Raw genomic sequence first — 20,971 nt, forward strand, 5'->3', positions numbered from 1 at the left:
TTATTATTGTTTTTTTAATATACATTTATTTTTATTGGAGTACAGTTGCTTTACATTTCTGCTGGACAACAACGTGAATCAGCTATATGTATACATACATCCCTTCCCTCTTGAGTACCCTGCCCCCTGCCATCCCAGCCCTCTAGGTCATCACAGAGCATCAAGCTGAGCTCCCTGCCCTATACAGCAGGGCCCCACCAGCTGTCTATTTTACACATGGTAGTGTATATATGTCGTTATTACTCTCCCAATTCATTCCACTCTCTCCTTCCCCTCCCCCACGGCAAAGGACACTGCTTAGAGGCAGGGAGTGGGAGGAATGCCACAGGTACCTACTTGGAAGGTTATGAGCGAGGAGTTAGGTACACAGATATATGTGGAATGAAGTTGCCCCTTTGGGTAACCTAGGGGCTCTTAATATGATGGGTGAAGCTTCCCTGTGAATTCAGAGCACAATTACACAGACATGTTGTAAGAAGAACCTGAACAAAGGAGCAGAGGACCAGGGAGTCCCTCCCACCACTGAGTGGAATGGCCCATATCCCAAGCCGCTTAGAACCAAAGATGGTCACTTCCTTCTCAAAGAGTGAGTATTCGGGATAGTTGGGTGATCTTTGGATGTTGGACATAGAGGAGGATTTAGGAGGCTTTGAAGTTTGCAAACCACTTTCTACAGGGACCTCCATTGAAAGAGCTATTATATGTGTGTTGGGAGCAGGGGGAGATAAGCTGAAAGTGTTCTGTGCCCCAGACCTGCTTCAACCAAAGTTCCCCACTCACGGGTTTATTTGCTAGTATTAATTGCTGGAAACAGTGACAGACTTTTATTTTCTCGGGCTCCAAAATCACTGCAGAGGGTAACTGCAGCCATAAAATTAAAACACGCTTGCTCTTTGGAAGAAAAGCTATGACAAACCTAGACAGCATATTAAAAAGCAGAGACATTACTTTGCCAACAGAGGTCCATCTAGTCAAAGCTATGGTTTTTCCAGTGGTCATGTATGAATGTGAGTTGGACTATACAGAAGGCTGAGTGCCGAGGAACTGATGCCTTTGAATTGTGTTGGAGAAGACTCTTGGGAGTCCCTTGGACTGCAAGGAGATCAAACCAGTCAATCCTACAGGAAATCAATCCTGAATATTCATTCAGGAGGGACTGATATTGAGGCTGAAGCTCCAATACTTTGGCCACCTGATGCAAAGATCTGACTCATTACAACAGACCCTGATGCTGGGAAAGATTGAAGGCAGGAGGAGAAGGGGACGACAGAGGATGAGATGGTTGGATGGCATCACTGACTCAATGGACAAGAGTTTGAGCAAGCTCTGGGACATGGTGAGGAACAGGGAACCCTGACATGCTTCAGTCCATGGAATTGCAGAGTCGAACACGACCAAGTGACTGAGCAACAGCAACAAATTAAGTACTGGTCCAGTCGCTTCATTAGAAATGAGAAAACTGAGCCTGAGAAGGGGGCACAAGTGGATGTGGCTGTTTGAGGGAGTGAGGGAAGATTGTGTTGGGCATGAGAAGTTCATATTCGTCCTCTGGGGTGGATGGGTGCTTAGGGGTGGACGGCACACGAAGGAGTGAGTACTCAGTCTCGGTTCCTCCCAGGGATGCTCTGGGCCTCTCAGCCTTGATGGAAACATTCTCATAAGATTCCTCAGCAGAGACTCCCGACGGCCTTTTCCCGAGGACGCTGTGATTGATGAGGGTGTAGCACAGATCCTCCGAGGAGCCCTGGTCACCATTCTCTTGCTGGGTAAAGGAGATCCAGCATTAAGACTTGGCCTCTTGTCATTCTCCTTCTACTTCATCTCAACACAGGCTCAGCCTTGGGCAAAGTCTGTCCTCCATGAGCACTTCCCCTTCACCTCTTGTTTATTTTTCCTAAATGGCTGCCCCACTCCAACCACTAGCCCAAGCTGCCAGACTTCCCATGCTACTCAGAGAATTCAGCCTACTCAGGCATGTTCTCTCCTCTCCATGTCCCAGAGTGACCTCCCTATATAATTCCCAAAGTCTCAAGACCTCAAGGGCATCCATCTTTGTATAAGAGAACAATCTAAAGACAGCTTAAAATGCTTGGGTTATGATATTTAACCACCCACTTTAGAGATATTTGTATTATTAAAGGAGAATTCACTCAAGAGAAGGTCTCCTTCAGTGAAATCTCAGGAGATAAACAGCAAAACAGCAAGGGACAGGAGAAGGAGCATGGATTTGGAAGCAAGACTTGTTTTTGATCCATGCTCCTGCCATCTTGTCAGTTGTCTGGCTTTGAGGGAATATCACTTAATCCTTCTATAAAATGGGTAGGAAGATAATAGTACCAATCTTATAGTGTCGTGACAGTTACATGAGATGATGCATGTGAAGCATTCAGCCCATATAAACTGGCATAAACTAAATGCTCAATAAATATAAGTTCCTTTCAATAAACTGTGCAACAGAAGTGGCCATAGCTTCTGCTACCAGACTCTGCATATGTCCCTGGATTTATAAACACTGGCATCTAAAGGATTCAGTGTTAAGGTCATAAGGGGTCTTGTAGGTCTTCTCCTGAAGTGCTATCTGAAGTGCCTGCATTTCTACTCTAGTCTCAGAAAAAGTCTCAGAGATGTTTGTATTACCTGGATGGGAGCAGATGATGTTTCTTCATCTGGAGAAAGAAAATACACGTAATGAATTTCAGGTCATGGGGAGATTTCTGGGAGGGGAGAAAAAGGGCACTGAAAGATAAGCAACCAGAAAACCAAAGTACAGCTAGGGTAGCCCTTCTTGGGCTATCCTGATCTTCAACACATCTCTGGGGAGCCACAGGGTCATCTAAAGAAGAAACAGTCAAAGCTGTGCTGAGAGACTAAGTGGAAGGAGAGACATTCAGCGGGTCTTGGACAGGAAGTCACACGTCCCGCCCTTTCTCACTCCTTTCCTTCTCTGTCCTTCCTTACCCAAAATTCACTGCCTGCCAGGTGGTGGTGGTTTAGTCACTCAGTCGTGCCTGACTCTTGTGACCCTATGGACTGTAGCCTGCCAGGCTTCTCTCTCCATGGAATTTCCCATATAGGCGTAGGTTGCCATTTCCTTCTCCAGGGGATCTTCCCAACCCATGGATTGAACCTGGGTCTCCTGCATTGCAGGCAGATTCTTTACCGACTGAGCCTCCAGGGCATGCCTACTGCGTACCAAGAATTAGGGAGAAAAAGAAGAATCAGAGACAGACCCTGTCCTCAAGTCGCTCCTAGGAGGCGGACAAGGACCTAAGAGGGACCCACAAGGCAGAGGAAGGCTGTTTCTACTACAGGTGACGGGGATGATGGCGGAGTAGAAGCGGGTGCTCAAGAATAGTTCTACAGAAAGGGAAACTCTCAAACGGAACCATTTTTGAGACCAGTGACAGAAACAAAAGCAGGCCGATTGCTAAAAAAAGTCAATGTACTTAAAACCAGCAGGTTCTGGCCACTCAGCAAAGAGGGAAATACACCAGCTCAATAAGTAAACAAGATCCTTCAATGGAAGCCTCATGACATCACTCTACTCTGAAGATAGGTATGCCCATTTTAAAAAATGAGAATTTTTTAAGGAACTTCTGAAAAAAACATCAAGCACACGAACATTCACATTTTAGGGATCCCTGAAGGAGAAGAGTGAGAGAAAGAGGCAGAAAATATACTTAAAGAAATAATGGCTGAAAACTTCCCTAATCTGGGGAGGCAAACAGGCATCCTGGTGCAGGCAGCAACAAGATGAACCCAAAGTGATCCAAACCAAGACATATCATAATTAAAATGGCAAAGTTAAAGAGAGAATTTTAAGGCAGCTAGAAAAAACAGGAAGTCACACCAAGGGAGCGCCTATAAGACTATCAGCTGGTTTTTTAGCAGAAACTTTCCAGGGGAGTGGCATGATATATTTAAACTGCTGAAAGGAAAAACCTTACAACCAAAGAAAACTCTTCCCAGCAAGGTTATTATTCAGAATTGAAGGAAAGGTAAAATTTCCCAGACAAGCAAAAAGTAAAGGATTTTATCACCACTAGATTGACCTTATAGGAAATATTTAAGGATCTTCTTTAAACAGAGAAGAAAAGATTATAACTTAAAATAAGATGATATACAAAAGAAAATATCTCACTGGTAAAGGCAAATATATAGCAAAGCCATTGTATCAGCCACTTAAAAAGCAAGTATGATGCTTAAAAGACCAAAGTAGTCAAATCAGCTACAGTAAGAGATTAAGGGATACACAGAATAAAAATGTAAAATATGATGACAAAAACATAAACATAGGTGCGGAGTGGTAAAAATATAGTGCTTTTAGAATGCATTCAAACTTAAGTGACTATCAGCTTAAAACTAACTGGGAGAGATGAATAATTTCCTAGAAACATCCAATCTTCCAAGACTGATTCAGAAAGAAATAGAAAATATGAACAGACAAATTACTAATAAAGAAATTGAATCAGTAATAAAAGAAAATAACTCCCAACAAAAAATAGCCTATGACCAGATGGCCTCACAAGTGAATTTTATCAAACATTTAAAGAAGAGTTAGCCTTCTCAAACTAGTCCAAACTATTGAAGATGAAGGAATGTTTCCACATGCAGTTTACAAGGTCTGCATTACCCTGATCCATAAACCAGACAAAGATACCACAGGAAAAAATATATAAGCTAATTTCCCTGATGAATATAGATATAAAAATCCTCAACAAAATATTAAGAAACTAAATTCAGTAATACGTTAAAAAGATCATATACTATGGTCAAGTGGAATTTATTCCAGGGATGTAAGGATAATTCAATATACACAAATCAATGTGATATATCACATAAACAAAATGAAAGATAAAAATCATATGATCACCTCAACAGTTACAAACAAAGCATTTGACAAATTTAACATCATTTATGATAAAAACTCTCAGTAAATGGAATATAGAGGGAACATACCTCAGTGTGATAATGGCCATGTATATCAAACCCAGAGCTAACATCTGCTCAATGATGAAAAGCTGAAGTCCTTTCCCTTAAGATCAGAAACAACACAGGTATGCCCAACACTCACCACTTTTATTCAACATAATACTGGAAGTTTAGCCCCAGCAATCAGAAAAGAAAAACAGATAAAGGGCATGCAAATTAGAAGGGAAAAAATAAAACTATTACTCTTTGCAGATGATATAATATTATATATAGAAAACCTTAAAGATTCTACTGAAAAACTGTTAGAACCAACGGATAAATTCATTACGTTGCAAGGATACAAAATTAGCACACAGAAATCTGTTGCATTTCTATACATTAATAGCAAACTATCAGAAATTAAGAAAACAATCCTAGTTACAATTGTATCAAGAAGAATAAAATACCTAGGAATAAATCTAATCCAGGAGGTAAAAGATTTGTATTCTGAAAGCTGTAAGACATGGATAAAAGAAATTGAAGATGACACACAAAAATGGAAAGGTATACTGTGCTCACGAATTGGAAGAACTAATACTGTTTTTCACAGAACTAGGATAAATGATCCTAAATTTTGTATGAAACCACAAAAGGTGCAGAATAGCCAAGCAATCTTGAGGAAGCAAAACAAAGCTGGAGGTATCATGGTCAGTGATTTCAAACTAGACTATATTACTATACTATGTTACTGCTAGTTTCCTCATGGCTTGGTAGTAAAGAATCCGCCTGTCATGCAGGAGACCACCTGCAATGCAGGAGATGCGGGTTTAATCCCTGGGTTGTGAAGATCCCTTGGAGAAGGCAATGACAACCAACTCCAGAATTCTTGCCTGGGAGGTCCTATGGACAGAGGAGCCTGGCAGCCTACAGTCCATGGGGTCCCGAGAGTTGGACAATACCTATCACTAAAACCACTACCAACATGCTATTGATATAGTACTACTATGGTACTAATATTAATATGATACTATCATTCTGGCTCTTATTAAAAAAACAACAAATAATACTTGTTGTCAAGGCTGTGGAGAAATGGGAATCTTTTTGCACTGTTGGTGGGATTGTAAATTGCTGCAGCGTCTATGGAAAACAGTATGGAGTTTCCTCAAAATATTAAATATGCAACTACCATACTATCCAGAAATTCCACTTCTGGGTACTGATATGAAGAAAACAGAAGTGCTAATTTGAAAAGATACACACACCCCAAAGTTCATTGCAGCATTATTTACAAAAGCCAAGATAGGGAAGCAACCTAAGTATTCCATAGATGAATAGATGAAGATGTGGCATATGTATATGCAAGGAAATATTACTCAGCCATAAAAGAATGGAAATTTGCCATTTTCAACAACATGGATGAATCTAGATGGTGTTATGCTGAGTGAAATCAAAGAGAGAAAAATATCATACAATTTCATTCATATGTAGATCTAGAAATAAAAACAAGTGAACAAACACAACAAAACAGAAACAGACTCATAGATACAGAGAACAAACTGGTGGTTACCAGAGGGAAGGGGGTGGGGGTACGAGCTAGTAGGTAATAGAACTTAAAAGGTACAGACATCCAATTATAAATAAGGCATGAGGACATACTGTGCAGTATAGGTGTTAGGGAACATTTAACAGGAGGATTCCTGCATGCTACTTTCTATTTCTCAAGGATTCTCTGTTCCTTGTCAGTTCCTATTCCGAGAATGAGTAGAGCTGCACGCAGTTCTCAGGACTGAGGTCATAGGATGATATGTGCAGTGACTCTTTCAGCGTCAGCAGCCTTGTATGTATTAGACTATCCATATTGTGACTATTGATAAAATTTCATCCTGTGTAATAGCTGAGTAAGCATCTTACTAAAGATAGGCAATGGTACCCCACTCCAGTACTCTTGCCTGGACAATCCCATGGACGGAGGAGCCTGGTGGGCTGCAGTCCATGGGTTGCTACGAGTCGGACACAACTGAGAGACTTCACTTTCACTTTTCACGTTCATGCATTGGAGAAGGAAATGGCAACCCACTCCAGTGTTCTTGCCTGGAGAATCCCAGGGACGGAGGAGCCTGGTGGGCTGCCGTCTATGGGGTCACACAGAGTCAGACACGACTGAAGCAACTTAACAGCAGCAGCAAAGATATATAAGCCTACGTTTCTGCTAATAAAGGACATTTGCTCCATCAGAGCTTGGGTCCCTGAGTCTGTCTTTCTTTCTCTCTCTCTTTCTCTCTTTCACTTTCTTATCATTGACTCCAGACCACCAGGTTCCAGTCCATTAAAGGACCACAACAATAGGGAATACTATGAGTAGAACTATAACATTAATAATTCTGTATGGTGACAGACAGAGAGTAACTAGATCATCTTGATGTGTAAAAAATAAATGCACCTGAAACTAATGCAATGTTGTAAGTCAACAACTTCAGTAGAATTTTAAAAAAAAGTGTCTGTGAGTTTCGGCATTAGAGGTCTTATTTCTACCATTAGAAGTCTATTCCTATTTCTGTTTTGCTTTGATTGAGACTGGGGTTTCCTGACACCCACAACTCCCCTGGGTGAAGTGGCTAGAGGTGGGAGGGCTGTACTATTTTTTTTCACACAGCTACAGGGCTCGTTTTTACAATTCAGGGTGAATGAACCAGGCTCTCCTCTTTAAACCATGAAGGCAAAAGCAAAACTCATTTCTTTTTCTTCTTTAGAAACACTGTGGCCTTGTCCTCCTGCCTGTACTTTGTCCCCCCGCCCCCAGTCTCCCAGTTAGATGGGACACTATTCATTCACCACCCTCTCCTTTGACTGCTTTTGTTTCCTTCATTTCAACCCTGCTTCCCTCACCACTGGCCCCCTAGGTGGTCTTCCCGCATCCATTTTTGGCACTCTGTTCTCTGAACAGCAAACTGGGTGATGTCGCTAATGCAAATATGATCACACTTGGCCCTTGTTTAAAGCCTTTCTGTGCCTCCTGTAACTCTCAAGATAAAAAGACCCTAACAAGAAACTTGATCCCAAGTGCTCATCCTGTGTGTGCTCTGTGCCCGCGCTGGCCTCCTTGCAGTTTCTTACAGGTGCCTTGTGCCTGCACCTTTGGCTTTTATTGTTCCCATTGAACTCCTTCAGCCAGCAGACCTCAGGAGATACTGGAAGGCTATGGAGATCAATAAGTCAATTCTTCCCTCAATAAGCTCCTGGTTCAGTGGGGATAGAGACATGCAATTGGACAAACGGCAGCGAATGTGTAAGTATCATATTAGATGTATGCCCAAGGTGCTTCGGGAGCAGAGGGAAGAAGAAAAGCTAAGTCTGTCAAAAGTAAAAATGATGTGAAAACAATGACTTACTTTGCTTTCGGGAGTCTTGTCTTGCTTCAAAAATGTGTATTTTTTTCCTGTAAAAGAAAAAGAAAGTAAATTGGTTGTTTTATTATTCAGAAACTCTCAAAAGCAGTTATACTCAACTATAAAAGCTCATGTTTAATTCATTTGTTAAAGTTATAAGGCTTTTATAACACCTCCTTCAGCTGGAGAAATAAGAGGATAGGAAAAAAGGAAAACTGGAAACAGGACTGAGTAGAAATCTACTCCTTTGTGTTTCTCTGTCTCCCTCTTTCACCTGCCTGCTCCCTTTTCTGAGGCTGGTATGGAACTGACTTATAAGTAGAGAACTATGGTGATGATGTAGGTAACATTTTTGGAGTTTTCTTTCCTGACAAAATATCAATTTCTTTTATATTAAGGAGCCATTGTTATATACAATCTCAACCTCAGTCTCAATCTGTGATATCCAAACAAACAATCAAGCCAGCAAGCCAACACCTCCCACATGAGCCCTCAGAAAAACACAGTGTAAATATCATGGCAGCCAGTTATCATCTCAGGGGACAAGGGCAACATCTGCTCTAAGGAGAATGACCATATGTCCTGGTTTGCACAGACAGTTTAGTTATGTCATTATCAATCACTTCAGTTCAGTTCAGTTCAGTTCAGTCGCTCAGTCGTGTCCGACTCTCTGCGACCCCATGAATCACAGCACGCCAGGCCTCCCTGTCCATCACCAACTCCCGGAGGTCACTCAAACTCATGTCCACAGAGTTGGTGATGCCATCCAGCCATCTCATTCTCCGTCGTCCCCTTCTCCTCCCGCCCCCAACCTTTCCCAGCATCAGAGTCATTTCCAGTGAGTCAACTCGTCGCATGAGGTGGCCAAAGTATTGCAGTTTCAGCTTTAGCATCAATCACTTAGTGACCCTTAACTATTTTTAGCCTCCTTTTCATTTGCATAAGTTTTCTGGTTTGGACAATGAATTATATATCATCCTGGCTATGCCTTCTCTGTGCCTCTGTGCCAGGAGCTCGCTGGGATGTGCAGTGTGATTAAGGGGCCTTTCTCTACTTCAGTAGCCAGTTTCATCCTTGCTTCTGAGACTTTCCCATCTAAAGGGTGTGTAATGGAGAAGGCAATGGCAACACACTCCAGTACTCTTGCCTGGAAAATCCCATGGACGGGGGAGCCCAGTGGGCTGCAGTCCATGGGGTCGCTAAGAGTTGGACACAACTGAGCGACTTCACTTTCACTTTTCCTTTCATGCATTGGAGAAGGAAATGGCAACCCACTCCGGTGTTCTTGCCTGGAGAATCCCAGGGACGCGGGAGCCTGGTGGGCTGCCGTCTATGGGGTCGCACAGAGTCGGACACGACTGAAGCGACTTAGCAGCAGCTTAGCAGCAACCACCCATAAGACTATTGTTCCTGTTTCTCACCAAACTTGAAGTGTGGTTTTCTCTGACTCTCAGATGTTAGTGCCTGCTTCCACTGTGGCCACAGACAGTGGGAAATTCACAGGTAACTTACAGCAAACACCACACTGAAACTACACTTACAGAAAAATAACCCCTGAAAAGAGTTCTCCACTCACCACGGAAGGCAGAAACACCCTTCAGCGAAGTGGCAGTCCGAGCATCTAAAATACCCAAGAAATGATACGTATCACAAGTTTAGTTTCCGCAACTTTGTTACGGTGACTCCCTTCCCTTTGTCATTTCTGTGGAAGACCTTTCTTTCCCTCCCCCAAGAGACTATTCATTCTAGGTGACTTGTACACATCTATCATGCCTTCATCCTCCCAGGACACTAAGTGGACCTTTGGAAATATGACCTTATCAACTCCCAATCAGAGAAGGAACTTGCTGCTGTTTTCCTAGCAAAGGCTTGCTCATCTCCCAGTTCCAGTAATTTATGTGGCCTCTTGTGAGGAAGGACACACAGTTATCCCCAGGAAATCTAACTAAAAGTGTGTGGACATTTTAGAAATTTCTTCTAGGCATGGATTAGGCAATATTTATATAGGATCCTGCTGCACTCTGAACTTCTATTTATACTCTATTAATATTTGATATATTTATTAATTTTGAGACTTTATTTTCTTGGGCTCCAGAATCACTGCAGATGGTGTCTGCAGTCATGAAATTAAAACATGCTTGCTCCTTGGAAGAAAAGCTATGACAAACCTAAACAGCATGTTAAAAAGCAGAAACATTACTTTGCCGACAAAGGTCCATCTAGTCAAAGCTATGGTTTTTCCAGCAGTCATGTTTGGATTTGAGAGTTGAACTATAAAGAAAGCTCAGCACCGAAGAATTGATGCTTTTGAACTGTGGTGTTGGAGAAGACTCTTGAGAATCCCTTGGACTTCAAGGAGATCAAACCAGTCCGTCCTAAAGGACATCAGCCCTGAATATTCATTGGAAGGACTGATGCTGAAGCTGAAACTCCAATAGTTTGGCCACCTGATGTGAAGAACTGACTCATTGGAAAAGACCCTGATGCTGGAAAAGATTGAAGGCAGGAGGAGAAGGGGATGACAGAGGATGAGATGGCTGGATGGCATCCCTGACTTGATGGACATTAGTTTGAGCAAGCTCTGGGAGTTGGTGATGGACAGGGAAGTGTGGCATGCTGCAGTGTCATGGGGTCGCAAAGAGTTGGACATGACTGAGTGACTGAACTACTATATTAATATTTGTCTGCTCATTGGTCTGTATCCTGCACTAGAGCATGAGTGTCACAAGGTCAGGGACCATATTTGTCTGTTCATCATGGTACAGACTACCAGCATATGCTACAGTGTCTGGCACATAGTAAATATATTTTCAATAAGTATCTGATAAATGAGGGAGTAGCTAAGAACAGAACAACTCTAACTGGTTCAGATCATCAGATCGGCCTTACTGACCCCAAGGTAGCTATATAAGGGCTTCCCTGGTGGCTCAGTGGTAAAGAATCCACCTGCCAGTGCAGGTGACTGGGGTTCAATCCCTGGGTTGGGAAGATCCCCTGGTGAAGGAAATGACAACTCACTTAGGTATTCTTGCCTAGAATGCAAAAATACATTGCACTAAGTGTAAGGGTCAAATAAAGTTAAATATGGACAAAAGCTATTTTTAAACTGGTTATTTCCCCCAGTCAACTTTTCTGCAATGTATTTTTGCATTTCAGTTTGGAGTTTTGGTCTAGGGTAGGTTCAGACAACCTCCTCTGAAACCAGATGAATCTCCACAATGTGGGCTGGTGGTGGTTTAGTCACTAAGTCGTGTCCGACTCTTGCAATGCCATGGACTATAGCCTGCCAGACTCCCCTGTTCATGGAATTCCCCAGGCAAGAATACTGTGTGGGTTGCTATTTCCTTCTCCAGGGGATCTTCCCAAGCCAGGGATCAAACCTTGTTCTCCTGCATTACAGGCGAATTCTTTACCAAATGAGCCATGTGGGAAGTCTTACAATATGGGCTGCTGCTGCTGCTGCTAAGTCGCTTCAGTCGTGTCTGACTCTGTGCGACCCCATAGACGGCAGCCCACCAGGCTCCCGCGTCCCTGGGATTCTCCAGGCAAGAACACTGGAGTGGGTTGCCATTTCCTTCTCCAATGCATGAAAGTGAAAAGTGAAAGTGAAGTCGCTCAGTCGTGTCCGACTCTCAGTGACCCCATGGACTGCAGCCTACCAGGCTCCTCCATCCATGGAATTTTCCAGGCAAGAGTACTGGAGTGGGATGCCATTGCCTTCTCCTACATGCTAGCAATTCCAGGTTCCTATCTCTTAACACAAAGCTTCCCTAGCCCCTGAAGTCTGCCCAGTCTCTCCCTCCTTATAATGCCCATGGCCCTACTTGTCTGTTTCATCATTTGGACTGATTAGCATACGTCCAGTGATACACACCAAATATATGAGCCTTTGTTTGTACTGAAGAAAAACATCCTTTTTTAGGGGGATGCCTATGTACGCTTTGACTGTGCAGTGGCTTTTTCAAAAGCTTCTCCTGAAACCATGGGAAAAGTGCAGAAAACTCTTCAAGCCACTGAACAACTGACTGTATCACACTTTGGGATTCTTGGATTCAGGGACACTCGTTTCATATTTTAGTAATTCCCTGACTCTCAAAAGTCCTGGTCAGGGGACTTCCCTAGAGGTCCAGTGGCTAAGACTCTCTGCTCCCAACACAGGGGGCCCGGGTTTAATCTTTGATCAGGGAACTAGATCCCACATATCACAACTAATAGTTTGCATACCACAGCTAAGACTTGATGATGCCAAATAAATAAAATTAAGGGGGAAAAAAGACCTGATCAGAAGGGACTGATGAGGAAGACTGCATTTAAGAGCATCATGGTAATCACAAGTTTACCCACAAAACTTTCAACAATTGTAGCCGTGAGGGGAATGTGGTTACCTCAGAAATAGAAACTCAGAGCTTAAAGTGAAATGGCCAGAATGGGGCTGAAGAAGAAAGGGACATGAGATTAACAGATAAAGAGACAACAGGAAATAAGGGTCTTCTTTCCAGTTCTAAGGGCTATACTAGGTTCCCAGCAAAATGGCACACCTCCTGTCCAAAGGTTCAGAGTGTTTTTGTCTTTTGTCTTGTCTCTGCATTTACTATTGTTACAACTGCTGTTGGGTTGAAGCAAGGTCTTCTCTTCTGGGGTGTGTGCAGCCCAGGACCTAACAGACTTCATTCCTCACAGGTAAAGCCTGGGAGAATTGCTGCTGGGTTTGGTCTCACCTGGATATCCTCAGTTTGGGGCTTTGACTTCTCAGATTCCAGGGTGTCTCTTGAGTGTTCTGCTGCCACCTAAAACTCAGCATATCAAGAATGAGCTAAGTCTTTGCTCTCCAGGCTTCCCACCTCACCTGATAATTTTTCCAGCTTTCCTCACTTCTGCTATTTGTGGGTGAAACCCCAGCATTGCCTCGGCTTTCTCTTGTTGCCCTTCCATTAGTTAATATGCCTTTCTAAAGCACATACCCCAATCTGTCCTTGACTCGACCTCCTCTCCATTGCCATGGCAACAGCCCCCGCCCCCAATTTTCTCCAACAACTGCTGTACACAACCAGACCCCAATCATTTGTTCCCAAACATCCAGGCATCCTTATGACCACGAGAATGTCAGTGCACAGAGAGGACTGTCTGCTCAGCTCAGTTTCAGGGACTGCACTCAGGAACTGAGAAGGGCCCAGACCTTGTCTCACGTACACTGCAGTTTTCTCAGAAAGTACCAAGGCAGAGCGCACAGGATAAAAGGGAAGGAAAGAATGAAATAAAGAAAATAAATTGACTCAAGGTTTGGGTTGGGTTTCTGTGTAACTATTCTTTTATTTGTGGGAAGTGTGGGGTATAGAGAAAAAGAAACTAGAGGTTAAACACAATTTACTGTGTGCTTACTATATATATAGGCACACGAACTATAAATACTACTTGTTGTTATATATACATTACTTACTACGCATACTACTTATTAAGTGTAAGTAACATATGCATTTTCTATGTTATATTTCATTTAACCCCAGAATAAATCCATGAGGTAGACATTATGAGTCTATGTCTTGCCCATGAAGAAACTGAGATGAAAAAGCTTATGCAACTTGTCTGAGGACAGATAAGTGAGAATAAGTGGGAAAGCTGAGTTTGCTTCTGGCAGACTCGTCCTCTGAGACTCTGAGCTCCTTTCATGAAGGGAATTGGTGCCATTCTGCCTGATGAGGGGGAATTTCCTGGATTTTTGTAACAATTTTGATCTGGAGAGAAAAGGTGGAGTGTGCAGACTGGATGATAACCAGGCAGTAAGGGTGAAGTTGAAAATCAGATCCAAGTAAATATAAGACTTTTGAGTATATTAAGAAAGATATTTTCAATCAGTATAGAAATGAAGATTCTGGGCCAACTGAGTAATTATGTGGAAAAATATGTATTTCTATCTGACATCATATAATGAGTGTATGATTCTAAAATGTAAGGCAATAAAACCATGAAAATTATACTGTGGATCTGTCTTATTTTGGGATGAGGAAATAATTTTAAGCATGAATTGGTAGAAAGCAAAAAACTTTCTAGATTTAATGCAATTATGTTTAAATATATAAGAATAACAAAAATTCTGTATGACACAAGACACATGGACTGGAAAGATAATTTTTAGTAATATTTATGAAAAAGTGCTAATTTCTTCAAGTAAAGATATCTTTTACAATCAATAAAGGAAAGTAGACCAAAATCCAAAACAAAAATTGGCAAAAGACATATTAGCCCTTCATAGATGAAGAAATACAAATCTCTGATAAATAAAGACAGTAAAATAAAGATGACACTTCTAATGTTATAAGTAGTTCTGTGATTTTCCAGTTTACTTTTTTGTTTATATTTTATTTATTCTCCAATTTCTTTTACAACAAACATGTATTAATGTCACAATCCTTCGCCCTCTTACCGAAGTTCTAAAAAGCAAAATTACAGATGTAACATCAATCTTAACTTTCTATCATATCTGTATTTTGTTTTATTTTTCTTTTCAAGACATTTATGTAGGTTTACAAACATTCATTCAGCATTAATTGAGTGCCTATTCTATGTCAGAAACAATGTTAGAAAACACAAATTCAAAGATGAATAAGAAACAGTCTCTACTTGTGAGGACCTCATATCTAGACATAAAAATGGGTATTTATAATCTGATAGAACAATTCAAGAATTTCAGATTGATAAAGGGTTGGGAGTATCTGGAGAGAAGTCCTAGACAGCACTGACCTTCATGGAGGGCCAGGAGACATTCCATGGTCCTGCTAAGACTCCTTTTGTCAGGTAACTTTTTGGATCCTATGTTCAAGATTTCAGTAGCATGAACTGAGCTCTAGGACACCAAACCTAATCCTGTAAAGACCACCCTCCCCTTCCCCAGCTAACTGATTTTCACCATCTCAATTTGTACTGGAGGGACTCCTTTGTTTAGAGTGATACTAATTTTTACAGTAAAAGAAAAAGAAAGTGACGTTGCTCAGTCATGTCCGACTCTGTGATCACATGGACTGTAGCCTACAAGGTTCCTCCATCCATGGAATTTTCCAGGCAAGAGTACTGGAGTGGGTTGCCGTTTCCTTCTCCAAGGGATCTTCCCAACCCAGGGATTGAACCTGGGTCTCCAGCATTGCAAGAAGACAATTTTACCATCTGAGCCACCAAGGAAGCCATTTTTACAGTGACTGCTGTTAATGAAGGTGATGGTCAAACTAACTAGTATCTCTTAATTACTGAACCTGACTATGTACCATAAGTTTGAGCAAGCTCTGGAAGTTGGTGATGGACAGAGAAACTTAACATACTGTAGTCCATGGGGTTGCAAAGAGTTGGACACGATTGAGTGACTGAACTAAACTGAACTGATGTACCAGGTACCATGCTAGCATCACACAGACTAGAATCCTCCAAAGTATTGTGCTACTAATTCCATTGAAAATAATGAAACTAAGGTTTAGAAAAGTTAAGCCAAGTTCCCTACCAATTTCAATGTCCTCTGCTTACCCATTGCAAGGATTGTATACCAGCTAAGGTCTTATGCTATCAGAAAGCTTGCTGTTTCAACCTTTGAAGTGAAGAGAAGTGAAAGTCGCTCAGTCGTGTCTGACTCTTTGCAACCCCATGGACTGTAGCCTGCCAGGCTCCTCTGTCCATGACATTCTCCAGGCAAGAGTACTGGAGTGGGTAGCTGTTCCCTTTTCCAGGAGATCTCAGCCCAGAGATCAAACCCAGGTCTCCCGAATTGCAGGCAGACTCTTTACAGTCTGAGCACCAGGGTGGTGGTGTTTTTATGCTGTTTGTGGGGCATTAAGAGCTCAAAAGAGTATCCCCTTCCTGCCCCAGAAAGTTGCTGTTTCTTAGAGTAGCCTGCATAGAACTTCCTTGATAAAGTCCTGCCTTTCAGCTGTCCTGCACCCGTGGTTACTATGATTCTGGGAAGAAGGCCAACCGATAAGGAACTGAACATGATCCCTGGCATGTAGTAGGCACTTCATTTTTGTCAATCCCTTACCTGGTTGCCTTCTCCCAAAGAGCAAACCTCTTTTTCTCTTTCTGGCCCTGTTGCCCCAACCCGTCTCTCCTGCTCCCCCTTAGGGGGTCCGGGCTCACCTGTCTTCCCTTGGCAGCAGGTTCCCCATTCTCTCAGTCCTCTTGGTGCCCTCCCCTTGGCAGGCTGCTCCTGACTTAGAGACAGGGCTGCGTCGCTCTGGCCACCAGGGCAGAGGGAGCTGAGGGGAGTGTATCCTCTGAGGAGGGGAGGAGGAGCCCCGGGGGGAGGAGATTCAGAAGTTCACAGAGGCACAGCTTCCTAAAATGTCAGAGGCCAAATGAACCTGGTTATTGCTTTTAACCAGAAGCTGTTAGTGAGGGTTTTGAACGAATGGGGAAGCCCCGTCTGCAATTGTAAACAGGTCATAGGGGCTTTTCACTTCAGACGCCTAAACTTATTAAACCACTTTGTTGTAGTCCTAGAAACATCAGAAGGGGAACTTTGTTTTAAAACAAAACAGCTTAAAAATCAAGCTATAGACCAATAGAAAATATTAGCAAAATGTATATCTGATAAAAAGATTTTTATCCAAAGCATGCAAAGAACTCTCAAGACTCACTCGGAATAGAACAAACACCAAATAAGATGGGCAAAATATTTGAAAAGATTTTCATCAAAGAAAATACACAGATGGCAAACAAATTCATGAAAAGATGTTGAACATCATAGTCCTTGTAGGTGTAATGATGTAAATCAAAACCACAAAGCAATACTTTTGCACACCTATTAGAGTGGCTAACATTTGAAAATGAAAGCAAAAACTGATAATACTAAGAGCTGACAAGGAAAGCAGAACATCTGGAAGTCTCACATATTGCTGATGGGAATGCAAAATGTTTTGGTCTCTTTGGAAAACAATATGGTATAGCCTTACCATACAACCTAGCTCCTAGGCATTAACCCAAATAAAATAAGAAATCAAGAACTCTAAGAACTTGTATGCATATGTTTATAGCTTCTTTACTCATAATTGCCAAATAAAACCAAACCCTGGAAATAACCCAAATAATCTCAAGTAGTAAGTGTCTAAACAAACCGTGTTACATTCACACAATGGGATTCGGCCCAGTAATAAAAAGGAATGGGCTACTAATATTATACTTTTTATAATGTATATTAAAAGGAGGAGAAGGGGACAACAGAGGATGAGATTGTTGGATGATATCACTGACTTAGTGGACTTGAGTTTCAATAAACTCTGGGAGATAGAGAAGGATAGGGAAGCCTGACATGCTGCAGTCCATGGGATCACAGAGAGTCAGACATGACTTAGGGACTGAACAACAGCCACTAATATATACAACAACATGGACGAATCTCAAATGAACGAGTAGAAGAATCCAGTCTTAAAGCCTATCTTTTGTGACATTCAGGATGAGGCAAACCTGTAGGGACAGAAAACACACCAGTGGTGGCCAGGAAAAGGAGTAGGAGGTTTGAACTTCTAGGACCAGGGAATTTTTTGTTGTTGTTGTTCTGTATCTTGTGGTGGTGGAGGCATGACTGTACGCATTTCTCGTGATTCACAGAGCTGTATACCCAAAAGTGTGCATTTTACTATATGTAAATTATATCTCAACAGAGAGAGATTAAAAAAGTGAAAGAAATTAACTTGGGGACAGGAATTATGGACTTTTAAAGTTATTCTTGGAAGGAAAGTTATGACCAACCTAGATAGCATATTAAAAAGCAGAGACGTTACTTTGCCAACAAAGGTCCGTCTAGTCAAGGCTATGGTTTTTCCAGTGGTCATGTATGGATGTGAGAGTTGGACTGGGAAGAAAGCTGATCGCCAAAGAATTGATGCTTTTGAACTGTGGTGCTGGAGAAGACTCTTGAGAGTCCCGTGGACTGCAAGGAGATCCAACCAGTCCATTCTAAAGGAGATCAATCCTGGGTGTTCATTGGAAGGAATGATGCTAAAGCTGAAACTCCAATACTTTGGCCACCTCATGCGACGAGTTGACTCACTGGAAAAGACTCTGATGCTGGGAAGGATTGAGGGCGGGAGGAGAAGGGGACGACAGAGAATGAGATGGCTGTATGGCATCACCGACTCAATGGACATGAGTTTGAGTGAACTCCGGGAGTTGGTGATGGACAGGGAGGCCTGGCGTGCTGTGATTCATGGGGTCACAAAGAGTCGGACACGACTGAGCGACTGAACTGAACTGAACTGAAAGTTATTCTTATAGTTGGTGGTTGGTTCCAGTTTGGTCGCTTATCTGTTCCTTCACTCCTTCAGCAATTATATATTGAGTGCCTACTGTATGTTGATCACTCTGGATTCTGTGGTGAACAAAGCAGGTATAAGCCTGCCCTCGTGGGACTTCCTTGAAATGAAATGAAACAAAGTGCAAGAAAACTTGATTGCTTGTCCTGGAGTAATGTAGAGGTCATACCAGTAACAGAGGGCAGTGTGGGGAGGCAGCTCAGAAGCCATGTTAGGGAAGTTGGGTATTAGTTGTATAACAGACCCATCACTCTTGCCCCCCAGGGTGCTCTCCTGGCTGTCTCTGTGAGGGGTTTCCTGGAACAATTTCTCACAAACTGACTGAGTTGAACAAGCAATCCAGGAATGTTTCTTCCAGGCCCTAGGGGCCATCTTTTGAAAATTCAATCACGTAGAAGATAAGGCCCTTATCTCCCTGTTTTCCTGGGAGGAGAGGCATCAAACTTTAGCTAGTTCCTGGCTCCAGATGGCAAACCTACCCCCAGGTAAAACAGTAAGAGGAAATTTTATCTTTTAAGGACAATCAGCAAACATATTACCAAATGAAGTCAGGATAACTAATGTGTGACAAATAATGCAGTTGAGTCCTCTTATTTGAGGACTGCTGCTGCTGCTAAGTCGCTTCAGTCATGTCTGACTCTGTGTGACCCCATAGACGGCAGCCCACCAGGCTCCCCTGTCCCTGGGATTCTCCAGGCAAGAACACTGGAGTGGGTTGTCATTTCCTTCTCCAATGCATGAAAGTGAAAATTGAAAGTGAAGTTGCTCAGTCATGTCTGACTTTGAGGACTAGACATTATTTATTCTGAAAAAAATGTTTACAACATTTTGAATTAGTTTGGCTATGTATTAATAAAAGGGCAAGATTTCTTTAGTTTTGCAATCTCCTTAGTGGATAGCCAATGGTCCTCATTACATTCTGGTTTAACATTTATTCAATATGCCAGCTTTTCCAGAGCACAGAGTACCTTATTCTTGATCTCCACCCTGAACCCCTTTCAGGGTATGTTGAAGGTCAGCAGCTCCAGTGGCTATTGACTCAGTCCTTGCAGAACCAGATGGCGAGTGACTTTTAGTTGATGCTTTCAACTCCAGTCTGACTTTAGCTGCCAAGGCAAGTTAGAGGCCTTTTGGATAACAGTGATTCTTTGAACTATTTCAGTCTCAAAAAACTAGATGGTATAAATCTAGCTCTAGGCCGTCTTTTTAGATTTTGTGATAAGAGATAGAAGCTGGGAAAGCTATTTATGCTAAGCAAAATAATTTTGGAACATTTTATGACAGGAAAAGAACTGGTTTATTTAAGAATGCTTGTAGAGTCAGGAATATAATAGCTTAGTTAAGACTTCACCATTCTTCTTTTCCTTCAAAAAGTCTCATAGAGAGAGTGAAGGCTGTGTAATGGGTTAATATTGAGACGTTTTCCTGAGTATAATTTTCTATTTATTTTTGGGTACAGAATATGAGTTGATTAGGAGTCCTGGCTGATGTCAGAGAGTTATGTGTTTGAAAACTATGACTGTTAATTTCTAACATTCCTCATTAAGGAGTTTTTAGCTGTTTTTATTTTTTAAAATTTTGTTGAAATGTAGTTGATTTACAATGTGTTAATTTCTGCTATACAGCAAGGTGACTCAGTTATACAGACATAACTTTTTTTTTTTTAATGAACTTTTTATTTGGTTGCACTGGGTCTTAGTTGTGGCATGCAGGATCTAGTTCCCTGACCAGGGATCGAACCCAGACTCCCCTGCATTGGGACCACAGAGTCTTAACCACTGGACCACCAGGGAAGTTCTTTATATATATATGTATATATATCCTTTTTCATCTTCTCTTCCATTATGGTTTATCACATGATATAGAATATAGTTGTGCTATATAGTAAGACCTTGTATTTTCTTTATTCATCTGTGGATGGACATTTAGGTTGTTTCTGTATCTTGTTTATTACAAATAGAGCTACTATGAACATAGGGGTGCATTTATCTTTTTGAGTTACAGTTTTGTCTGGGTATTTGTCCAGGAGTGGACTTGCTGGATCACATGGCAACTCTATTTTTAGTTTTTCTAGAAACCTCTGTACTGTTTTCCAATTTATATTCCCACCAACAGTGTAAGAGGGTTCCCTTTTCTCTGCACCTTCTTCAGCATTTGTCATTTGCAGACATTTTAATGATGGCAATTCTAGTTTTAAAAAAGAGGCAGCAACACAGTTCCAATCCCTCTAAGTGAATTTGGGGCTGGAATTTTGCTATCTGGTGAAGGGGTGTTAGCATATGACTTCCTGGGGCAATAATACCACAAAAGATTATTTTTAATAATAAGGGAATGGTTTGGAAACAAAATGGAAATTTTTTTCAGCTCCCTGAGAGGGCTCCTACA

General features: G+C 41.9%; 1 protein-coding gene across 4 annotated transcripts; it reads right to left on the reverse strand.

The window, feature by feature from the left end:
- Window positions 1–39: 39 nt before the first annotated feature.
- GCSAM (germinal center associated signaling and motility) lies at window positions 40–16,565 on the reverse strand. Of its 4 annotated transcripts, none has more exons than XM_055418377.2 (6): window positions 16,413–16,565; window positions 13,016–13,084; window positions 9,874–9,918; window positions 8,301–8,347; window positions 2,638–2,666; window positions 40–1,762 (listed from the first exon to the last, which is right to left on the reverse strand). In XM_055418377.2, the coding sequence occupies exons 1-6, from the start codon at window positions 16,439–16,441 to the stop codon at window positions 1,445–1,447; spliced, it is 537 nt and encodes a 178-aa protein (XP_055274352.2). In that variant the 5' UTR covers window positions 16,442–16,565; the 3' UTR covers window positions 40–1,444. The 4 variants fall into 4 exon arrangements, with proteins under 4 accessions (XP_055274352.2, XP_088693006.1, XP_088693010.1 ...); XM_088836880.1 differs by having other exon boundaries at window positions 13,016–13,090; window positions 16,413–16,523; XM_088836884.1 differs by lacking the exon at window positions 9,874–9,918.
- Window positions 16,566–20,971: the final 4,406 nt, after the last annotated feature.

Source organism: Moschus berezovskii, chromosome 1 (assembly GCF_049115385.1).
Source record: "Moschus berezovskii isolate FMDL1 chromosome 1, NW_MosBer_1.0, whole genome shotgun sequence".
Classification (NCBI taxonomy): domain Eukaryota; kingdom Metazoa; phylum Chordata; class Mammalia; order Artiodactyla; family Moschidae; genus Moschus; species Moschus berezovskii.